The following is a 22898-nucleotide window of genomic DNA, read 5'->3' on the forward strand; positions in this document are numbered from 1 at the left end:
GACTTCTCCTCGTCACTCGTTATGCGAAACGTCGCTCGTTAAGCGAGTAATTTTTCTTACAATTAATTTTGCTCGTTAAGCGTACATAACTTGACACATTCTTACAATCATTTTAAACGTCTTATAGAGATATGTTAAAATTAATTCAATATTTGAGACTTCGGTCGATAGTCTTTTTGCCTACATTGTAGCCAATAAGTATATTTAAATAAATAATATTACAATTATACTAACAATTTTAATATCATAATTTTCATGTTAATTATTTTTATATTTTGTTGAGGTTTTTTTTTAGAGTTTAATTAAATTTATTTATATTTCATAGCTAATATAATGGAAGTAATTAATAAATTTATTGCCTATTTTTATTCATAATATATTTTTTAATTATACAAAACCGTTCGAGGAAAAACAACAGAAGAATTTATTTTATTTTATTTTTTATTTAATTTTTTTGTTCAATGCAAGATACATAAATATAAAAATAGTAATGATTATTGCAATAATTATACCAAAAGTGAACATAAGTAAATACATATAGATAATTATAATAACTATTCCATCCTAATAATAGTATTTATATATATATAATAATATTTATTGTAACAAATCATAATACATACTCAAAAAAAAACAAAATATATAACAATAATATAAAAATAACAAATTGATCTGCTACAAAGGGCTATTGACCATAGGTCTTTCTGCCCTCTATAAATATATTAACATATATTTGCTTCTCTGTAAGTGTTGATTTTGGAAATTGATAAACCAATTGCAATAAAATTGATTGAATCAAGAAAGCATATGTTTTCTTTATAAGTTCAGTTATAAGTTGCTCTAAAATTGATTTGTTTATATTTCATGTTTTTTTTTTAAAATGATAATATTAACACGGAAACATTAAACTGCACCACTTAAATCAATTAATAGAAGATATCAATGTTCGTTACACAGATTTAGAAAATTTAGATGTCCCGTCTTGGTTTATAAAAGCTTCTGAAATCGACACATCCGATATTGATATTTTGAAATATGTGGATTTACCAGACTTTGGAATTGCAAAGACATATGCAAACAATACGTCAGATTAATAAACATCTCCTAGCCATTATTTTAGATTATACTAATTCATATTAATTATTATAAGAAGAAAAATATGAAATGGATGAAGCGCTAAATAATTGAAAAAGTTTATAAAAAGGTCTAATTTTATTTCAGTCATTAAATAATAGTACATTTAATTTAAAAATCCCAATCGCCTTCGACTTCCCAACCGTAGCCAGTGTGACTTTTTCCACGATTATTCCATTGCTTGTTAACATTTGCACCTACTGATACCCTGCCGTTGCCGTCTTCGGTCTCGTACTGTGTTTTACCACTAACTTTTGCGTGGCTGTTTCCCCTTTGCTGTTTTTCCGCATCGACGCCCACTTTGCTTTCTACAAACGATAAGATAATTCAATTAACACCCATAGTTTGAACCGTGAAAATTGTCTTACGGGACGGTTTGTGCGTGTAGATTCCTTTGGCACCCAAAACATCACCCTTCTTAGGATCGTTGTATCCGTACGTTTTGTGTTTAATATTATGGTCACTATCTCTGATTTAAAAATAACAATTATTAATTAACTTGAAAACAACTTTTGATTTTTTTAAGTTTACCTTTTCATCCTAGCCAAGCGGCATTCTTCGGTAGGAATCATCAAGAATGCTTCTCCTTTCTCGTTGTATACTACTGTATCTAATGTGGTATCAGCTGCAGGATAAGCTGCACACAAAGCTGCGCTGAGCGCAAATAATGCGAATAATTGTCTGAACATGTTGATAGAATGTTGTGTGATTACTCTCTGATCCGCAGCTTCTGCTGTATCACAGTTTATATTTCGTACTCGGCGTATATTCCCATTGAGTAGCCTTGCTATTGGGGAATAACCTAACCCATGTATAGCGAACGAAGCGTTTATCTTTCTGCACTTATTTTTAATTCGCTTTATCTCACTTTCTTTGTACTTTCCTTGATGCTCAATCACCGTGACTTATAACCATAAAGCCAATTATAGTGAACTAGTATATTTATGAAAAATAGAATTAAAGGACTTTACATATTCATTTCTTAAAAAAAAAACAAAAAAAATATTTCTTCATTTAATTAATTTGTTTGTCTCATAAAATCGATAAATTTTAAGAACTAACTAATGTGTTCACGCCAATAATATTTTGAAGTTTTATTATTTCCTTGAATTTCAAGTAAATGGAATCGGCGAAACAATCTTTCGATATTTTAATGGTCCAAAAAAGCTTCAATAGCCGTGACTCACGGATCGTGGTATTTCCTCTAGACTCGATTTGAAGGATACAACAATAGGAAACAAAAAGATCTCAAGAGTTTCTTAGAATTTACAGAATCACGAGATAAATAATATAATTCTCCCAGCAAGAAAATATAAAATTAATGCCCTTTGTATCAGTTGACTTTTTTGAAATTAAATATATTTATTTTGTTCTTTTTATTTCTGTATATGTTTTTTTTTGTACGACTGATGCAATAAACATTATTATTATAAAATTAATTAATTAATTATTATTTATTTACACATTTACATTCATTTCAGTTTGGGATATATTCATTATTGAAAATAATTTTTACTTAAAAATCGTGTAAAAACAATACAGTGGAACCTCGCTTAACGAACACCTCGCATAACGAGCATTTCGTTTAACGAGCATAATTAATTGTAAGAAAATTGACTCGCTTAACGAGCGACGTTTCGCATTACGTGACTTGACGATGAGAAGAGAAGTACCGAATTGCGCGCCTTTTACATCATTTTTAAAACTTGTGTACACATATTATGTGTATTTTTGGATATGTTTCACTATAGGAGTAAAAATCCGGAAATTTTGGAACGGATTAAACTCGTTAAGCAAGGTTAAGTCTTTTTTTTGTTTATTTAAAATCTGACATATACAACAAAAATAAATAACATGTGAAATTGTTTATCATAATTTATGTATATAATGTGATAACTATTCAGTGCAAGATTGTTTTACTAATTTTGTTTTGAATAAACTTGAAACTATGAAATAAACATTTATTGCCTTAATCCGGCCCTGAATAGGATTTGTACAGCCGAAATAGCTCAGTTGGGAGAGCGTTAGACTGAAGATCTAAAGGTCCCTGGTTCGATCCCTGGTTTCGGCAATTACTTTTTGTATTTAACACTTAAAATAATAATTATAAGCATTACATTAAAATACGGTGATTATGACAATTGCAAGTTTACAAATACAGTGGAACTTCGCTTAACGAGCAAAATGAAATGTAAGAAAAATGACTCGCTTAATGATCTACGTTTTGTATAACGAGTGACGGTGAAAAGATCATCTTAGTATTGTTTGTGATCAAAAAATTTTCAAACTTGTATTTAGACATGTTATTTGTGTTAACTTTTGTGAATAAAATGCCAAAGAATAAAAATAACATATATATGGTATAAAAGCAAAATCATTAAAAATCGAGACAAAGTTATCCTTTTTTTTCTCCGGCATAGAACAAATTATCGTAATTATCGTTTATATGGGGAAAACTGTTTCACTATACGAGTATTTCACTGTACGAGTAAAAATCCGGAAATTTTGAAACGGAACTCGTTAAGTGAGATTCCACTATACAAAATATTCATACGATTCACTAGAATTAACGTTGAACAAAATATACAAATACAATTGCCGACGTGCTTATTTACAACGACATACCACATTTTGACGTGTGCTTAACAACTTATAAGATTTTCAGAGCTAATTTTGCGAATATCCACATGTGAAATATTAGTTGGTAACCACTTAATTACAATGTGAATTAGGGTGTAAACGTATTAACTTTGTATATTAATAAATAAACAATCACATTTATGTATCACATGTATTTATTACCATATTTAAAATATTATGTAAAAACACTCGAAATATTTTAATATGAATTGCTGAAAAATTTACTTACTTCCGGTTTATTGCTGGTTATGCAACCATCCTCAACCCTTTACAAATATATACAGCCGAAATAGCTCAGTTGGGAGAGCGTTAGACTGAAGATCTAAAGGTCCCTGGTTCGATCCCTGGTTTCGGCAATTACTTTTGTCAAGCAAACATAACGAATAATATATATCGTTGTTTATATTCATTACGAAGTTTAGTTAAGTCTGATTTATAAGAAATTAGAAAAAAGGAAATATTTACTTAATGATAAATTGTTTAATTATGTTTAGGTGGTTTAGTATAACCTAATCGTAAATGAAAAAAAAACAATGTTTATTATAATAAATGTTTTTTTAATTGATTTTGAAGAACAAAACGTATTTCTACACAGTCAATCAATTCTATTAAAATAAATGCTGATAAATTCAATATCTATATAAAGCTTGTTATATTTTCTTAAGTGTGACAGAGGAAATTAAATAATAAACTTTGCAAAGGGATTTCCCAAATCCCCAGCTTATCTCAGTGCGAGACCATGCACGAGTATTACTATATATACTGCGATACTCGCACTGCAGAGATCAAACTGAAACCAGACTTGGAACAATCATGTTCAAACAAATATTCGTGGTCCTCGCAATTTGCGCTACCTTCGGTTTTGCCGAACTCGAACAAGTGTTCGATCGTCAAGGTCAAGAGTTCTATTTGATCCCAGCCGAAGAATACAACTTAGTACGTCACAGGAGAAGGTATAATTATTAATAAATAAGCAAATAATAAAATTTAAACAATAAATATTCATTGTAGAGCTGAACGTATTCCAACTGATCACAATATTAGAGGAAAGTTGTACGGCAGGGACGATCCCAATTACGGTGAAGTTTATGGGGGAAGGGCGACTTACACACACAGGCCTTCCGGTAATAAGAATTTAATATATACTTTCAATAAAAATTCGATTTAAATGTATTGAATTTGTATTGTAGATAGTCAATTTAGCGTTGGGGGTGAAAGAAGGCAAAGGGGAGGCAGCAAAATTGACGCTAAGGGACAGTACAACTTCTTTGAGACCAATGATGGTAGAGGAACGATCGGTATCGGTGGACAAGTTTCCAGGACAAATGACGGTCGCGGACATCATCGTACCGATTATGGAGCTCTCCTTGAAGGAGAATACAGATTCTAATTTATACTTGTAGTCAAATCTACCATTCTTTTCTAATAAATTGTATTATTTTATAAATATTTTTTATTATTGCATTTATGAACAACAATATTCATATTTACAAAACAAAGAGATGAAATCAACACGATCCATGTGATGACAAAATCAAATTGATGCTAATTTTCAACAAATTTTCAAACCAACATTGATTTCTTATTACTTTTTAATTATACAGTGGAACCTGCTTAACGAGTTTAATCCGTCCCAAAATTTTCGGATTTTTACACTTATAGTGAAATACTCGTATAGTGAAACATATTGAAAAATACACATAATATGTGTACACAAGTTTTAAAAAAGATGTGGCAAACGCGAAATCCAGGACTTGTCTTCTCATCGTCACTCGTCTCGCATAACGTCGCTCGTTAAGCGAGTCATATTTCTTACAATTCATTTAGCTCGTTAAGCGATTTTCCACTGTATATTGAATATAATATAACACATATTATCATCACAATTACTATTTCTACAATCTGTTAACAAATAGTTATAACTGAACTATAGAAGAAATTCAAAGAGTTATCAAACAGTTTCTTTAATTAACTTTGTTCATTGCACTAAAATATTATATTGAAACATAACGAATATTATCAAAAATGTTGTATTTATTATTAATTCTAGGTGCTTCGATAAAATTGTTGAAATTTGAAATAAGTTTTTCAAAACGGAAATGTCAAATGTTTATTTTTTCTTTTATAAATTTAACTGTATATTCACTGAAAATATTAACTAATTCAAGTTACTTGTGTACAATGATACAAATGTTTACAATTTAAAATAAGGTTTTCAAAACATCAATGCAAATGTATTTATTTTCAATCATCTAATGAAATCTTTTGATAAAGTTTCAGTAGACCTGTTTGTTATAAAATTCATTGCCAATCAATCGCATTTCATCTCGAGAACGAAAATATTATTATTTTTGCAGTTAAAGCAATGTTGCACAAGGTTATCAAATATTTGGAAATGGGCATATAATACTGGATATGTTCCGTATATAAATATTGATGAACATTTTTCGAGATCATACTGAATTTAGATTTGAACGAATATGTTTAAACACATTTTTCTATTGGTCGCGGTTTACGCTGTTTTGGGCTTCGCGGAGCCTTTACAAGTATACGATCGGCAAGGACGTGAGTTTTACCTAATTCCAGCTACAGACTTGCATTCAGTTCGTCAACGGAGGTAGGTTGCACAAGTTATTTTGTTTATATAGAAATTTGAATGAACGTTGTTTTTGTAGAGAGGTCCGAATACCGACCGATCATAACATTAGAGGCAAAGCCTATGGTTATCAAGACTCTAAGTACGGCGAGGTGTATGGTGCAAGGGGCATTTACACGCACAGACCTTCAGGTAATATCAGAAAAAAATTAAGATTTTCGAAATGTAATTTTTACATTTTAGAGAGTCAAGTAAAAGTTGCTGGAGAAACACGTCAATTCGGAGGAAGTAAAGTTGCCGCTCAGGGAAATTACAACTTCTTCAGAACGGATGATGGAAGGGGAACAATCGGTGTTGGTGGTAAATATACAAGAAAATCCGATGGTTTTGGACACAATCGTAACGACTACGCTGCAATCTTGGAAGGCGAATACAGATTTGGATAGACATTAATTATGAAATTATTCAATAAATTAGTACTTGTCTATGCTTTGTTTTTCTTGGCTTGAAAAAAATCTTTGAGAATCTAGCTTGCATGATCTATATAAGCTATTTTTTTCACAAAAAATGCTTGCAAAAGAAAATTTTTGATTATTTCTCTAATATTAAATAATTAATATTTATTGAATCACAAATGTAAGTAAATAAATACAATCATAACAAAATTAAAAAAAAAAACAACTTTCCGACCTCTCTAATAACATTTTATTAGAATTTGAAAATATTTTAAGTAATTACAAAACAGAAGATTTATAAAATCTTTGAAAATTTATCTTTAAACATTTTCATATAGTGTTCAAATATATTGAAGTATGGCATTTAATTGAACATCAAAATTCATATTTTGTTTGTGTATTTAATAAGAAATGGTACTTTAGGTGTAACAAATCTGGGATGAATATGTATTAAGGTAATAAAATGCATGTATAATGTAAAACAAATATATTTAATAAAACTAAATAAATATGGAAACAGTAAGATCGTTATTTTAGTAATTCTAGTCGAGTTTAATTATCACAGCCGCGTCTGCATTTGAGTAAATACTCTCGCTTAATTTCTTCATTGCTCGTTAGGAGGTTCCTCCGCATTGGCGTTGGCTGCATCCGGTTTGTAGTCCTTGTTTTCGACGACGTCCAAAATATTTGCATTCCTGCGGGGTTAACGAAAGCGTGTAATTAAAGTTTACATTTAATTTGTAACGTGAGTATTTACCTCGAATATCGTGTTCTCTGGATTAAATCGACCGGCACTAAATAATACGGTGTTCCCTGCTCGTCGTGGACCTTGTGGATTTCGTCCAATTTCGAGAAGGCCATGCACGAAACGGCGCACAGCGTGACTGCCAAAAGGACCAATTTCGGATGCATTTTTCAAACAATCGATAGCAACTGAACGTTTGCGACAACTCGAATTTATATTTATACGCGCGCATGCAGGTTTTGATAAAGAGCGAGTGTAAATGGGGAATAACCGAGTTTGCAAAGCGGCGATAACCTCTCTTTCTCTCGCTCGACGCTTAAATGGCAACAAATATCAAAACCTGGGTTATACCAGACTTAATTCCCTCGGGGTCGTAAAAACATATTTTTCCCCAGATTAAAATATTATTATTTTTTGTGCGTATTCCTTGAAAGTTCAAAGGATGTATTCTTTCTTCTATGGTACAATTCATGCAAAAGAAAAATTTTCCAACCTCCATTCATATACCATGTAAATACAGTCGATTCCTCTTAATCGGAACAGTCGCTTATTAGGCACAAGTCCTAAACAAAACCGAGCAAATAATAAATGAAAATGGAAAATATATAGTAAACTTAATAAGTTTTTTTTAAAGAATGTTTTACACCATTATTTAAAAAATAAATAAATCTTACAAAATTGTTTTCCTCAATCACTTTAATTCTCATTTTTACTAATAATAAATATTTATAGAATCAATGCTATTGATAAAGTCATTAACATTTATAAATAAATGAAAGATCCTTCACACACTATCATATTTCCATTGAGACTAGATTATATAAATAAAGTTTGATAAGAACATTCTATTAATTTTACATCTTTCTTTCACCACTTCAATGAATATTTGTATTTACAAAAAGTGTAAAAAAAATATTAATAAATTTTGAAATAAAATATATTAGTTAATAAACTTTTATATATTTATTTGTATTTATATAAAAATTATCAATTGATAATTAATTTATATAAATATACAAACATGAAATCTTATTTGGTACAAACATTTACGTATTGCATTACTTGTATATTAATTATCTACATATACAAGTAATGCAATACGATGATAAACTTGGAAGTAACTTAATTGTGAATAACATATGCAATGTGTATATAACGCTTGACTGGTTGCCTATACGACTATTTATTTAAGGACGAGCTAATGAATAAGGTAATCCTGAAAAACATGTTATAATATTTGTTGAAATATCATATACGTAATGAATACTTATATTAAAGTAATATAAGTATTCATTAGTATGTGAAACTAAGAAATTGTAATCGATTATTTACTAGCAGAGTTTTTATTTATATAATAGATATTATTAATATTTATATCAATCAAGTATATAGCTATTATTAAATATATATTTTTTTTATTTGTTTTAGGTAAGTCATCTTCAACCATTATGTTGTAAGTAAATAAATTATTTCTAAGCAATTAAATAAACATAATACTTATATTCAAGTCAGAAAGACTTGAGTAGAAAATCAATAAAAATGTCGAAGGAAATTTCTCTAAATTTATAAAGGTTTTTCAGATTTATTAATTAAAATTGAATGACAGTTATAATTCATAATATTCCCTTAAGATTTTATCTATTTGCATTTTACTTGTATACACATTTAAACCGCGCTTAACTGAGTTCTGAGTAAGGATTATACCAATTTACGTTAATTATTATGGTTTTTGGACATCTCGGTTTTTTACGGTCAACATCCGAGTTTCTTTTTTTCATTTTTTATTTTATTACGATTAAATTTAGTTTCATATATAAACTTTGCATTGATTTAATTATTTAACGTGGTTGCTTATTTTCTATATGAATAATTGCATTCGGTGTGAAGTCAGAAATAATAATGAATGCTTAAATTATAAATACTAAGAACTAATTTCATGCATCATTTGAATCCGTAATTGTTTGGAATAACGTGCGATCTTTGCAATCCTCTGCATCTTGTCTTATAAACTTCCAAACGCTATACTTCTCAGATGCGGAAAGCCATAATCATACGTCGGCAGAGGAAATGTGCAAATTTAATTATTGTAACTTGGCCGTTCCAAGATGGAGAGTTGGAAGAGACTGCCGTCGGGACTTCCACGAAGCCTATTTTAATTAAAACTCAAACTATCCCTTCGGACTTTATCTCACCAGAGGAACATTCCCTCATAATTTTCTTTTGTCCCATCTAAAGTTTGGTGATTATTCGTCTCGCCCGTCCTCGGGCATACATCCCGATGGGACTTACTGTTTGCACAGCGAAATGATTTTTGAATTCAACCCCTAAACTGTCTGCGTCTGGATGCGCCGGTGTATATGCATGTACGTATGTATGGATGTGGATTCATTTTGTGTGTACACAGGGAGAAGTGTGTCGGTTCGTTTGGCACGCTATTTGCTTTATAAGTACGTGCCTCGCGTATGTGCGCCAATATTAAATTAAAATTCTTCCTGTACCACCAATTTTTGTTTTGTATGTTATATTTCGGGGTTTTTTTTGAGTACCAAAAAAAGACAACCCGGATGTTTCAATCCCGTTGTTTCGTGTCAGCTGCTCATTTATATATTTTTTTCCCAGTTACGCCTGAAACGGATTCCGAACTCGCCGCAAAATTATATTAAATATCAAAGCTCAACACTGATTGAAGCTTTTTTTTTGTTGGATGCATCCATTATTTCATCGCTTACGCTATTTATTTCGTTCTGCATTTCTATTTTTTTTTTAATATATTTTTGGGATGCGAAAGATTTTTGAATGCGCAAATTTCGCACGCGTTTGCGAACTCAATTTCCTTCTTGCATCCGGAGAACCGAGGGACGGAACAAACGCAGAATTTAAATGCGGCTCTGGCGGTTTTATGTTTTCCCGAATTTCCTAACAGTTTTCCCCGATTTAGTTGGGAATGCAAATCGATAGCGCCATGCATGGACCTTTTTTATGCTTTATTATTTACTTGTAAGAGGGAGAGATGACTTATACAGAAGATGCTCTGAAGGGATTTCTTGCATCCACGCGGAAATCGAAGTGCGTTGCGCGTAAAGCGCTCTTATGCAAGAAGCTCTTATAAACAACTGGTTTTGCTCACAGAAATTAAATCTATGGTTAACGCATGGTTCGTTGAATGGTTATAACAGATAATATGAAATTTGCGTAGGCAGATCCGTGTGGTTTTAAGTAACACTTTCGTTTCCTTATGCCAAAATCCGCTGGTTTCCTACTCAAATCCAACTGGATAACGCAAATTCCTCATATTATTTATATATCATATATTTTCTAATTTTCCATTAATAACATCAATACCAATTTCTAATATCATCTAAATCAGTGTTCTTCAACCTGTGGTCAGATTTTGTAATATTTTTTATACTTTCGGTATTGATGAAATCAAAAGCACTTTTTTTAAAATTAACTATGAGATAATATTATTGTCATTTTAAGAACATAGACTATCATTCAATTCAAAATATTCTTTGAAAAGTATAAAAACAAGCATTACTTGTTACGCGCAGTTATTCTCCTTTCGAAAATAATAATATGTACGCTCTCATGTTCGATCAATATAATTAGTTCGCATAAACTGATTTGTACATTCTAGGCTAATAGATTTGATTGCGAACCGGTTTATATATTCCTGCACATAAAACCAGGAAGCATATACTTACTTATACGCATAATAACGTATGATAAAATAAGAAGAAACTCCTTTCGATCGGTTCCATTGAGATATAGACAATATTACGATGCATTAACACATTCAATAAACTATTATCTATTATCTACATTAATACAAATACTATATTTTACAAAGCCCGTATCAATTACTCGTATAGTATTTCAATTCAATGTTAGTTGATTATCATCATACTTAATAGCCACATGGTCGTTGCACTATTTTATTAGAATTGAGTCTTCAGTCTTAATAAAATCAATAAAAAAAATAACATTTTGAAAAATTATACAATTTCTACTTTGACAACTTAGATTTTAATTTAAATTTTGCATTTTGTATATAAATATAATTATTTCCAGTACAAAAAACTATGGTCAATTTGTATGTAGTTTATTTGTTTAATGCAATAGTCACACAGAACATTATGTAAACAAAAATTAAATAAAAACATATAGATAATTTCAATTATTCACAATTAATGTCGAGCTATCAAACATAGGTCTTTTCACACAACACATTAAGGCAATTGTGTTTAGTTTATTGAATGTGTTTATTTTGTGTTTTTTTGTATAGATTTCGTTTGAAAATCAATTTAATCTAAGCCATTTTGTAATTGAGAAGAACCCCTCGTCTTTGGGAAAAGACGCGAGAGATTTATGTGCGTGCGATTCCTTTTTTTTTATATATATATCCGGCATTTTTATTCGTTCGAAGCGAAAAATTTCTTATGGCGCGGAGAAATATAAAAATTTCCAATTACAATTTTTGTCCGGTTCGGACAGGAAGGAGGAATTTCGCGCGAGAAAGGAATTCCACAAATTGCGTCCCATCGGAGACGGCATGTGACATGGGATAAAATGAAGTTTCTAGTTGGATGTATTCATGGGATGTTTGCTTGTATTTGTATTGGCAATGAAATCGGAGGACGATTTAGATGGCGTGCGATTGCTGTTTTCCGTGACTGTTGCGAGGATGAATGCAATTGAGAGAGGTGGAGGGTGGATGGATTGATGGAATTAAATGTGATTAGTGTTTTGGTCCAGGTAAGAAAAGTTGCGCGTGTTTCCTGCACGAACATGTTTATTTAACCCCGTCCGGTTTTCTCATCGCGGCGGTGGTCACGTTTCGGGAATCAATTTGTACCCACGGAAGTGTAGCATGTCAAGCCTCTTCTCTTCCTCCCTCAACCCCGATCCCATGCCGATCGCAAACCCACCCCTAAGAGAGAGAGAGAGAAAAGAAAAAAAGCCGACTATCTATAAACCACCATCGCCGCCGTGGAAAAACCCCCAGAGGCAATTCTTTTATGTGTGGCGCCCCCTATGTGTAAGCTACACCTTCCGACTACATCCCCTTACGTTCCACTTCAAGTGCACGACACTCAATCCACCGCAAAACTTTTTAAACTTCGGAGACTTACTCCCACAACTACATCTATTCCGTCTTTTCATATATGTATTTGTACATGGGCTTTTCGGGAGTTGGGTAAGTATATAGTGCGGAAACACCGGTGCGAAAACAAATTCTCGCCGAATTCCATTAACTTATTTTCGGGCTGCAGTTATTAAATTCCCGTGGAAAGGATATACGCGGGCGGGTCTTAATCCAATTAGTATTCAACGCATTCTGCATTAAGCGTTGTTTAACTAGACGCACCAACTATTTTGTTTTTGTTGGTGGCGGGGTGCCGTTGCGAAGTTGTTTTAATGGCTTTTCCCTCGGTTGCCTCTTTCAGGGCGATTGAGTTCTGGCCAAATGCTCTTTAAGAACTACATTTGAATTATGTCTTCAGGGGAGATTCGATCTTTCTCTCTCAACTTAATCTTAATTATTTTACATACTGCTAAACCTATTTTAGTCGCTAGTTCAACTAAATTATATTTAAATTAACAATATCTAACATCTAACAAAAATGAAATCAAAGTTTTCTAGAAGCTATATAATCAATTCCAGAAATTGTTAAGATTATAAACTTTGTAACGTGGTAAAATCGACAACGCTGCAAGTGCGCTCCACGTTGCAACTATGTTTCAAAAATTCGAAGAGACCGCAGCGAACCGCGAAAGAAGACGGTTGAGGTCTCCAGTTTAAGAAGATATTCTGATATATTTGTAATCTCCAAGAGGACGGTGTTGGTGCTCTAGAGGAGCTAAGGCCCACCGTCGGAGAAGAAGTTGCTGATCTGGAAGCAGTTGTTAGAGTTCTTCCTCTCTATAAAAAGAAAGTGGCGCCCTGAACCTTCCCACGTCACGGACTCACGCCCTAGCGGGTTGAAGATTGGTTTATCTTGTGTTTTTTATGTACACGAGTGTTATCGTGTTACAACTTTTATATTTTCAATTATAAACTTTCTGTTACTTTTATTTATTTTACCCTACAATCGTGTATATAGTAGTTGTCAACACTACTGACAAACTTATTTCCTATATATCTCATTTGTGTTTTCAATGTAGAAATGTCATATAAATGATATACAAGATACACATTTTTTTCTATTGAAAAAAGTCTACATTATTTAAAGTATAAGAAATCTTAAGAAACTTTGGTTTGATGTTGCATATTTCTGTTATTAAATAAATATATATAATTTGCATTGAATATGATTCAATTCACTTTCGACGGCTATAAACAATACGTTCTTAATAATAACCGCAACAGAATTGTTTACAGCTGTGTGACCTCATTTTATTCGCACTACATTCGCTTATTATGATCAATAAAATTGTATGCCACAATAATACTGATAATATTGATACATGTTTTCGCATTATTGTTAGAATTTGACATGGTTTTATAGTTTCTAAGTACTAAAAATATAGTATTGGAATATTTTAGCAAATTATTTTAATTTATTATGCATATTAATAAGAAAGTTACTTTTACTATAATAAGATTATGTTTGCTTTGAACTTAACAATATTAAAATATGTACTAATGTATGTAAATGTGAATAACTTCAAAAATCAGTAAATACGAAATATTTGCGACATAGTTAAATATTAAAGATTTGGAATTTAATACAAATATGTTTTCAATTATTGATCAACAAATATTCAAATTAAAAAAAGAATACAAAGACAAAATGTTATCAATGTTAATAAAAACAAATTAAAGTTTTTGATGATTATTTAATGTATATAATACATGGAAATTGAGTATTGTACTCGACTTTTACATATTCTATTGATATTTTTTTTTACTTAATTCATATAAAACCCTATAAAAAGTTCAAAGCTTTGAAATGCAAAATGATCAGTAATCACTTGGGACGGTAATGCTATAGAAAAATATGTATGAAAATAAGTACGGCCTTTTCCATTCGAATTATTAGTTTTCAGTGTGGACAAAAGAGGGCACAACTAAGTTTTAACGAGGGGTTGAGTTATCATGTTTCTTTCTGGATGGGGCACATTAGAAATCAATTGTTGCGACGAAGGCGTATTTGTGACCTGAGGGGGTCATCATTTAGACATCGGTCGTGAACAGGGCGAGACCCATCGAAGTCGTTTCGGTGGCCCCGGGATGCGCATTATTCATCGCCCCCAAGAGAAATCGCATCCCTTTCTCTCGCACTCTCTTTCAACATGCCCACCCATCCTCCTCCTCCACTACTTCCTCCTCTTTCTCTTCCTCCATCGTCACCGCATCCTTGATTCTTCGTCGCGGAACCCTCGCATCCTGCAACCCTCAAAATCGAGACCGATTTGAATATTCATAAAACCGTTTAAATATAAGCGATACAGCGGTGTAAATGGTAATTCCGCATCCTCCGTTCGGCATACCGAATATTGCGGAACCTCTGAAAATGGTTAAACCCTCTCTCGCGAAAAAAAAAATAGAAATAGAAATAAACATTTTGCGACACTTGTGTTGGGTGGGAAGCTTCGCCACATGTGCGTTTCGTGTATGTCCCATATGTTGCACCGTTATCAGTGCACTAAAACCAACCCCTCCGACCAATCCAATCCCCCCGATAGTGCTTATTGCACCGATGCTAACGCGATATTAATGATGGAGTGGACATTGGATATTACATACATTAAGGTGCGCTTCACTGATTCCATACAGCAAAACCAGTCATTGTTTTGCTGCAAAACGCCTGAAACAATGCGATGCTTTCCCTCATCGCCCGTTTCGTCTGCTTGTTTTTTTTCCAATATTTTTTTTGTATCGTTTCATAAATGAGTCCCCAATTATTATCTGGATTCAATCACTTTCGCTCGGCCCTTTATTTTTCATCCGCGCGACGCGTAGCCTCGATGTCCACAACCAATCATCCTCCTCCACATGAAACAAAAATATATTTCGACAGAAGATTAAACACGTCCATCGAGAAAATGAATAAATCAATCATTACGCGAATAACAAAAAAAAAACCTACAAACACTCAGAAATAAATTACAATTAATATTCTGTCACAAATAAATCTTATACAATTATTTGCTTATTCATTTAGCTATTAATTATTTTTTGTTATTATTGATTAATTTTACTATAGAATGTTTTTTTTATGATTTTTTATCAATATTTTACAAAGAGAAATAACATGTATACATTATCTAATATTAATGTTAATGTCAGTTAGTAACGTAAATTCAAGTGAAAATCGATGGACATGAATTTTTCACATCTAGTATAATCATTCTACGAGTTTATATTTAGTAACCAAATTTGCAGCTGCAGCATATAAAAAGCAGACTCACCGTGAACTCAAAAATATTTTATCATTTCCATGCTACCGTCGTTATAATATAATGATAACATGAATACTGTAATTATACATGCAAATCGCAATCTTACACAATTTTCTCTTCTCTTTCTATAAAAGGTTTAATTATTAATTATATGTAAATTACCTGAATATAAATCAAAGTAAATTAAAACTCAAAACTTTTCTCGTATTTACTTTTTACAACAGGACATAAATATTCTAAAATAAAAAATAAACCTCTTTATATTCTCATTACTAATTAAAACAGTATCTAATTTAATTGAATAATTAGTATAATCTCTACAGTGGGTGCTGGAAACTCGGTATCATCATTGATGTTTCCGCAACAAAGATAGACACTGTTCAAATTCTGCATGTCAAGCAAACGCACGTTTCATGGATGATTACAGTTTACGATTCGAAATTTCTGAAACAATGGCTTATTTACAAGCGCAATTTAATTCAATTGAATCATTGCGTTTTATGCACGGGTCAACGTTTCAAATCCGATTCCGCTGCTGATTAATGCTTGAATAAATAACGCGTTTAGTTAACGTTATTTACAGCATTTATGATTCATATTTTTGTTTAAAAACCGTCTCAAATGATATTTAAATAAAGTGTGTATTTGTTTATTTCACAGTCTGTTCATTACTAATCATAATACAAATTATTACGTATGAAGAAACGTAAAGTAGATTGCATATAAACATTTAAAAAAAACACATAGATAACACTTTATTTCATTAAATTTTGCCTTTAAATGGAAATTATTTGGAAATTGTAATTTAAAAATCCTTTTAATAATATTTCAATTTGAAAAAATATGTATATACATCAGGTAAATTGTTGTGTTTCAAACTTATTGATGAACCAATTAATATTTAAATAAATAGTAATTTATTATGAATGGAAATTGAGTGATAATTCAATGGAGCATTTAAAAAATAAAGTTTTAATTTGATAAGATAATGGTATCAGCAGTTATTGTTGGAGCAGTTGTTCAGAAAAGAGCTGTACACGCAAATTCTTGGGAGTCTAGAATCAGTTAGTCATGAGCAACGCTGGAGTGGTTGTTTCAGTCATCGAGGATTTATTGTTTTTCGTTTTTATTGTACGTTTAATTATTACACGTTGCGAATTTCGCGAAGGTAATGCACGGTAAAGACAGTTATTCGCAACATTAATGACGATAGAGTTCTTCCTTATTCGGGGCTGGAAACCAATTTAGGTGTCATTTGGGGCCAGGTGGATAGAACTTTTGATCACCTGCCTAGAATACGCACGATACGTTACCGAACAACAACACGAGCACTCGAGCGACACAACATCGGAATATATTCATACGGAAGTGCCATTGTGTCAGCCAGCATGTATATGGAAGTTATATGAAAACCGTACAATAATTGTATTATCGTTGAGCCGTGTGTGTGTGTGTATATACGATGGTTTGGATATACTTATGGCTCAGTGCTTGGCTCGGTCTCAATCGATAAACAACAAGTCGGTCTAGTCCGTTCTGTTCTGGTTGGTGGTGGTGTGCGGGTTCAAGTCGGCTCGGATTGCTGACCACAACAGAATATTTCTTTCTCTTGGTAAACAAGAACTGTGGATGGGCGAGTTTTGAATTGGCTTGATTGGATGATGCCGAGCGCAACAATATGAAATGCTCCCACCGTCGTACGTGGATTGATGTCATCCTAAATTCCGAACTTCCGTCTGCATCTCAACTCTGTATCCAATCGGAGCACGGCGTATCGATTCCGATTAGGTACACCCGTCTCCATTCTCGGTCCCCTTGCCGGGAAGCCTATCTCCAACGTCGAAATGTTTATCGCTCTGAATAGTAGTGCATTGATAAGGAGGAGACGTGTGTCAATCATTCGTTCTGTAACTGCCTCTCAGTTATTTACACAACGCCATCCGCGACGCACGCTGCAATGAGCAGTTTGGACGACAAGATCACCTATTTCAATCGAAAGGCCTGCCCCACGAAGCCGGCAATGGTCCAACCGAAGGCCAATGAACAAAAAGTTAGGCCGCCGGTTCCGTTACGCAAGTTCAAGTTTGAACCGACGAACGCCGTGAAGAAACCGGCAAGATGCAGCTCGATCTGTGTGGATTTGGAGGTGACGAGACGCGAGATTCGCGAGAAAGTCAGGAAGATCAACAGCCTGATTGCCAAGGACACCGTTCGATCCTTGGACAGAAAAATTGTGCAGCCTTACGATACGACCATCATCAAATGGAATGCTGGATACAGGGATCCCGTCATACCAAAGACGGCGAACGTGAAACGCACCATATCAAAAGTGACACCACCGCAGATTTATAAGAGGATAAACGATACAAACTGCAGACAACGACACAGGTCAGTGATACAACCGACAAAACTAGTTTTTATGCTCAAAATATAAGAGAAAAATATTTGGCATTTAAAAATAGATTTACAGAAGCCTAAATTGGACCATTTTGATATATCATAAATTTACTTACAATAAGAAAGTTTGCTGGAAAGTTTATGACTTGGGGACAATAGAAATTGTAAATAATAGAATAAGAAAGGTATATTTACAAATTATATTAATAAAATAAATTTGTTGTAAATACAAGTCATTCAATCAAACATTAGATTTTCCTCACGCTCATTGTTTTTTATAGCAATTCCAAGAATCAGGAATAAAAACAATTGTTAGCAATCATTGATTGTTTTCATAAATATTGTTCCATTATATTATGCTATCGACATCGCAATGAGGAACTATTGTTATATCTTTCATCGTTAATCTCTATTTGATAACGTTTTTTTCTACATTTATATGAGTCATATCGTGCTTGTATTTGCATACATGTATGAATAATTGTAATTCGCGTAACTGTTGTTTCTAATTTGGTTTACGTTGCGTTTGGTAATCAATATCACATTATAACTGTCAATCGATCTGTATAAGGAATATCTCAAATGATAAACAGTACATACAGTATATTTATCAAATTATTGTATAATGATGCCAAATTTATTTATTTTTAATCGTCATCATCGGTCAAATAAAAATAAACGTAACCTCGGGACGATGTTAATAGTTGTTAAATCCGATGAGCCAAATGCGGAATACAATAAACGGAAGTGGTTGAAGACATAAGTACGAAATAGAGTGTTGTAATAATCGGATTGAGACTTTTAATATTCATTAATTGTAAACGCAAATATTTGATTTTTTATTTCGGAATTGAAAATCAAACAGATAACGGCGCTCTTTTTATTTTATCTGTTGTTTAATCATTGATATTGTGGTTACGCGAATATGTGTCTCATTATTTGGATCAAGGACGTTTCTCTTTTTCTCACAGAAGCGTTTATGTATTTACGCTGAAAGAAGATCTTCGACTAGCGGATATCCGTTTTAGTTTTAAGATATTTGTAACCATATAACTATGCTGATAAGATACGTAATTTTAATATCACGACTATTTTTTAGTTTGGTAAATATGTTTGTCTGTCGACAAAAGGAAGGCATTGACCTGTTTTGCAAATTAGTTCTAAAAGTAAAATAGATAATTATTATTAAGTAAAAATAATTAGTTATCTCGCATAGTGCGGATTATGGGTTCCGATAATATCCCGGACAGTTTGTCAATAATATAAATTCAAATGCACAAATTCAGCGAAACAGCTACTGAATATTTGCTTAGTAGATAGTAATCTGAGTATAAACAGAATTTTTTATTGTGGAATGTTAATATAAACTGTATACTTGAATAATTTTAAACTATGCAAAAAAACGATTACATATGATTCGAAAAACTGTGTCTTTACATTTTATCGTATTTATCCATTGCCACAAGCAGCACATATATCAATAAGCTATCAAAATAAAGTCGAATAGGGTATAAAACGAGTGTAGATTCATATTTGTGTTATTCAAACTATCAAAGCTGAAAAGTGATTTATTAAGAGTCGAAAAAGGAGTGCATTTTCATTTTATCGTATTTCTCTTAAACCACCTACATCACATAAATCAAAGCTATTTAATTAAAATAGAAATATAGGGTATAAAACCTGTGATATTCGTTGTTTGCTATTAAAGTTATTCTGAATATAATGAAATTTTAAATTCAACAATTTTATATATGTAACAAAATGATAATTAAGTTATTTTTTGTTATTAAGAGGCAAATGAGCGTTTAAAGATAAAGTTACGAACTTTACTGAAAGCAGTAATTAAACAGTGAGTGCGAACATATTTTTGCATCGTAAATGTTGCTACTATTATTTCGCGTATTCTTACGTATGCCCGAATGTAAAATCCTTTATGTCAGTTATGTTTTCACTTAGTTGTTAGAGGATATTCTCTCGTGAGTTCAGTGCTCAAGCATTTTTACGATTCGCCATTCCATGCAGCTGCCCTGAAAAACATGAAACGCTACTATATTTATATTATTATCCTTTTAATGCATACAATGGCGACGAGCGCTGGAAACTCTTTTAAAAGTCAACAAATAGATGCAACTGCGACGTAATATTTTTTTTACGTAAATATTATGACAGCACCAGTCTGTGAGCATATGGAGGAAGGTGCGTGAATATGGCCGTCCGACGATGCAAATCTTTATTCTCATTTCTACACAAATCCTGAGCCTAGGCTTGGCTGGGAATCCGGAGAAATGTATTCATGGTCGTCGTCTGAGGGTGTATTCCTTGGCTTTTGCGACGGGGAGGAATAATAAAGGACACACACAAAAAAAACGAGAAACCAAAATGAAATGGATAAAAATGCAAAACTCGTGATGTGTATGTGTCTGTGCGATGCGCGTAAGGGATGGAAGAGATGGAGGAGGGTCGGTCGCCTCTCTTATTTGGCATGCAGAGCGAAAACTGCATCTGGAGCCGTTCAGACCATCAGTATAACTACCCTCTTCATACGTCCACTGTGCGGATGGAAAAAATCTACAAAAAAGACACGACACACCTAGTCACCTACGTGAGAGCACTAAATCTACGTTCCCCAACGTCGAGGGAAATGTATATTACCAAAGTATATTTGAATAATATAACTGCATATAATGGGCTTCCCCTATCCTTAGGGTGTGAACCTATATAATCTATTTTAAATGTCTTTAAACAATATTCAAACTACATTTCATTTATGCATTACAGTTTATATGTAAATATATTTTAAAACTAAAAGTGATTACAATTCATACCAAAAACGGTTAATGTATGAAATATAAAGATATACTATAAAAGCTGATTTTTTATTAAATTTATTTACTTTTACAAAAAAAACTTAGAAAATTCCATATTATTATACTTATTTAACTATTAATAAACATATTGACACTTTACATATTTTTAAATTAAACTGTGGCTTCCTGTTGTTTTTTGTATAATTTATTTATTTCGTACATACACGTTTTTTTATCATCTTACATTTTTATAATAACATAATGTAATAACATAAATAATAACATAAATTTAAGCATGTAAATACATCAATTTGTATTGAAATGAATAGAAATAATGAACGTAAATAGTTTAACTTTATTAAAACGTCTTTTCGTTTTGAATTCAATTCAAAGAAGCACTTTGTTCGCGTCAAAATTGAAGCGAATAATCTGCTGTAAGTAGAAACGTAATTTCCGGTTACTCATCATTTAAGTACGTTCGCAGTTGGCAATTTGTATATTAAGATAAAACTGTTTAGGTCATAGAAACTAATTTGATAAATATGTTGTGCACGTCAAAAAATCTAAAGTAATTGATTGAAAATGTTCGAGTATAGATTTTTTTTACAAATGACATATTTATAATGGAAAGTAATGGAAATGTGAAAGCAATTTCGATTTGTTGTCGATGGAGATTTTGACGTTTGACAGTTGCAGGTGAATGCATCAAACCGAAAGTGTAATACTGGGAATAGCGGAATATATCAATTACATTTATGAACCCTGCATATGCGAGGGAGATGTAGTGTAGTGTGCATGTACTTGTTGGTATTAGGTTTCATTACATCGGATGCATTAATTTTCTACGGGTAGAAACCGCCACCAATCAATGTCTGCAAGGGTGAAATTTATGCGAGCGAGCAATTCCGATACATTACATTTGCTATGTGCAATTCCCTAAATTCACAAACTCCATTGCGTCTAACTTTACTAAATTTATATACTAATTATATGAAATTATTTAGTAATTATATATACATTTATATATTACTGTAGAACTATACAATTCAGTAAATATTAACGCTTAATTTATAGTATTTACGTGAAATTTTCATAAAGATAATTTCAATGAAAAGTTATACTTTAACACATTATAAGTTTTCAAATTTTATTATTTGTGAATAAAATTACTTATAAAATTAGTATTGTCACGTAGAAATATTAAAAATTGTCAATTTTCATTTAAAATATCATTAATATTATGAATCTGTAATTAATTTAATAGGTTTATTAGTGTGTTTTTTCTTTAATAATGTAGGAAACATGTTTTTTTTTGTATTAAAAGATTATTTTTCATTGTAATAAAATCATGAAATTAGCACATTAATTTTGTCTAAAACAATTGTTTTATTATTCTACTTATTGATAAATAGTATCGTTTTCGTTATCTGCTATAAATGCGTTTTAAGAAACAGTTTCTAATCTTTTCTAATTATTGTTTATATCTACAGTTCTTAGGAAAAAAACAAAACAGATTTATTATCCATTTTACCATACATTTAGTCTAATTTAGTAGGGTTGTTCTCTACTTGATTTTACAAAAATTGAAATCTCAAAATTTGCATTTTTTCTTGCCATTCTAGACTTCCATCCATTATTATTTTCCGCCTCGAGCTGCATTTTTCCGTTGTACCCTTTTGTTAGCTGCTTAATATTTTTTTCCAGCTTTTTATTCCTGT

General features: G+C 31.9%; 4 protein-coding genes and 2 non-coding genes across 6 annotated transcripts in view; 5 read left to right on the plus strand and 1 right to left on the minus strand.

The window, feature by feature from the left end:
* Nucleotides 1–1193: 1193 nt before the first annotated feature.
* On the minus strand, nucleotides 1194–1874 carry LOC108567299. Its single transcript, XM_017927671.1, has 3 exons — nucleotides 1666–1874; nucleotides 1503–1603; nucleotides 1194–1442 (listed from the first exon to the last, which is right to left on the minus strand). The coding sequence occupies exons 1-3, from the start codon at nucleotides 1821–1823 to the stop codon at nucleotides 1246–1248; spliced, it is 456 nt and encodes a 151-aa protein (XP_017783160.1). The 5' UTR covers nucleotides 1824–1874; the 3' UTR covers nucleotides 1194–1245.
* Nucleotides 1875–3132: 1258 nt separating this feature from the next.
* Nucleotides 3133–3205, plus strand: Trnaf-gaa. The gene has a single exon. It is a non-coding gene; the product is annotated as a tRNA-Phe (tRNA).
* An 852-nt stretch (nucleotides 3206–4057) lies between these two features.
* Nucleotides 4058–4130, plus strand: Trnaf-gaa. Its single transcript has one exon. It is a non-coding gene; the product is annotated as a tRNA-Phe (tRNA).
* Nucleotides 4131–4548: 418 nt separating this feature from the next.
* LOC108567300 lies at nucleotides 4549–5185 on the plus strand. The gene is made up of 3 exons (XM_017927672.1): nucleotides 4549–4727; nucleotides 4786–4898; nucleotides 4965–5185. Exons 1-3 carry the CDS (start codon nucleotides 4588–4590, stop codon nucleotides 5162–5164), a joined length of 453 nt encoding a protein of 150 aa, XP_017783161.1. The 5' UTR covers nucleotides 4549–4587; the 3' UTR covers nucleotides 5165–5185.
* Nucleotides 5186–6222: 1037 nt separating this feature from the next.
* On the plus strand, nucleotides 6223–6847 carry LOC108567301. The gene is made up of 3 exons (XM_017927673.1): nucleotides 6223–6391; nucleotides 6450–6562; nucleotides 6614–6847. Exons 1-3 carry the CDS (start codon nucleotides 6255–6257, stop codon nucleotides 6814–6816), a joined length of 453 nt encoding a protein of 150 aa, XP_017783162.1. The 5' UTR covers nucleotides 6223–6254; the 3' UTR covers nucleotides 6817–6847.
* A 10850-nt stretch (nucleotides 6848–17697) lies between these two features.
* The window catches only part of LOC108567295 (protein sprint), a 73534-nt gene continuing 68333 nt past the window's right edge, over nucleotides 17698–22898 (plus strand). The window contains exon 1 of the mRNA XM_017927666.1: nucleotides 17698–18364. Coding sequence (XP_017783155.1) covers nucleotides 17934–18364 — 431 coding nt within the window. The 5' untranslated portion in view covers nucleotides 17698–17933. The remainder of the gene's footprint in view (nucleotides 18365–22898) is intronic.

This window comes from Nicrophorus vespilloides, unplaced genomic scaffold, assembly GCF_001412225.1.
Source record: "Nicrophorus vespilloides isolate i.1.1-1 unplaced genomic scaffold, Nicve_v1.0, whole genome shotgun sequence".
Taxonomy (NCBI): domain Eukaryota; kingdom Metazoa; phylum Arthropoda; class Insecta; order Coleoptera; family Silphidae; genus Nicrophorus; species Nicrophorus vespilloides.

What these genes read in the sequence shown, in the direction of transcription:
- LOC108567299 (XM_017927671.1), bottom strand. Translation starts at nt 1,823, where the DNA reads ATGTTCAGACAATTATTCGCATTATTTGCGCTCAGCGCAGCTTTGTGT. An exon ending in CGCTTGGCTAGGATGAAAAG is followed by an intron (nt 1,604 to 1,665) that starts GTAAACTTAAAA and finishes TTTTTAAATCAG; the next exon opens with AGATAGTGACCATAATATTA. An exon ending in CTACACGCACAAACCGTCCC is followed by an intron (nt 1,443 to 1,502) that starts GTAAGACAATTT and finishes TATCGTTTGTAG; the next exon opens with AAAGCAAAGTGGGCGTCGAT.
- LOC108567300 (XM_017927672.1), top strand. Translation starts at nt 4,588, where the DNA reads ATGTTCAAACAAATATTCGTGGTCCTCGCAATTTGCGCTACCTTCGGT. An exon ending in TTAGTACGTCACAGGAGAAG is followed by an intron (nt 4,728 to 4,785) that starts GTATAATTATTA and finishes TATTCATTGTAG; the next exon opens with AGCTGAACGTATTCCAACTG. An exon ending in TTACACACACAGGCCTTCCG is followed by an intron (nt 4,899 to 4,964) that starts GTAATAAGAATT and finishes TTTGTATTGTAG; the next exon opens with ATAGTCAATTTAGCGTTGGG.
- LOC108567301 (XM_017927673.1), top strand. Translation starts at nt 6,255, where the DNA reads ATGTTTAAACACATTTTTCTATTGGTCGCGGTTTACGCTGTTTTGGGC. An exon ending in CATTCAGTTCGTCAACGGAG is followed by an intron (nt 6,392 to 6,449) that starts GTAGGTTGCACA and finishes TTGTTTTTGTAG; the next exon opens with AGAGGTCCGAATACCGACCG. An exon ending in TTACACGCACAGACCTTCAG is followed by an intron (nt 6,563 to 6,613) that starts GTAATATCAGAA and finishes TTTACATTTTAG; the next exon opens with AGAGTCAAGTAAAAGTTGCT.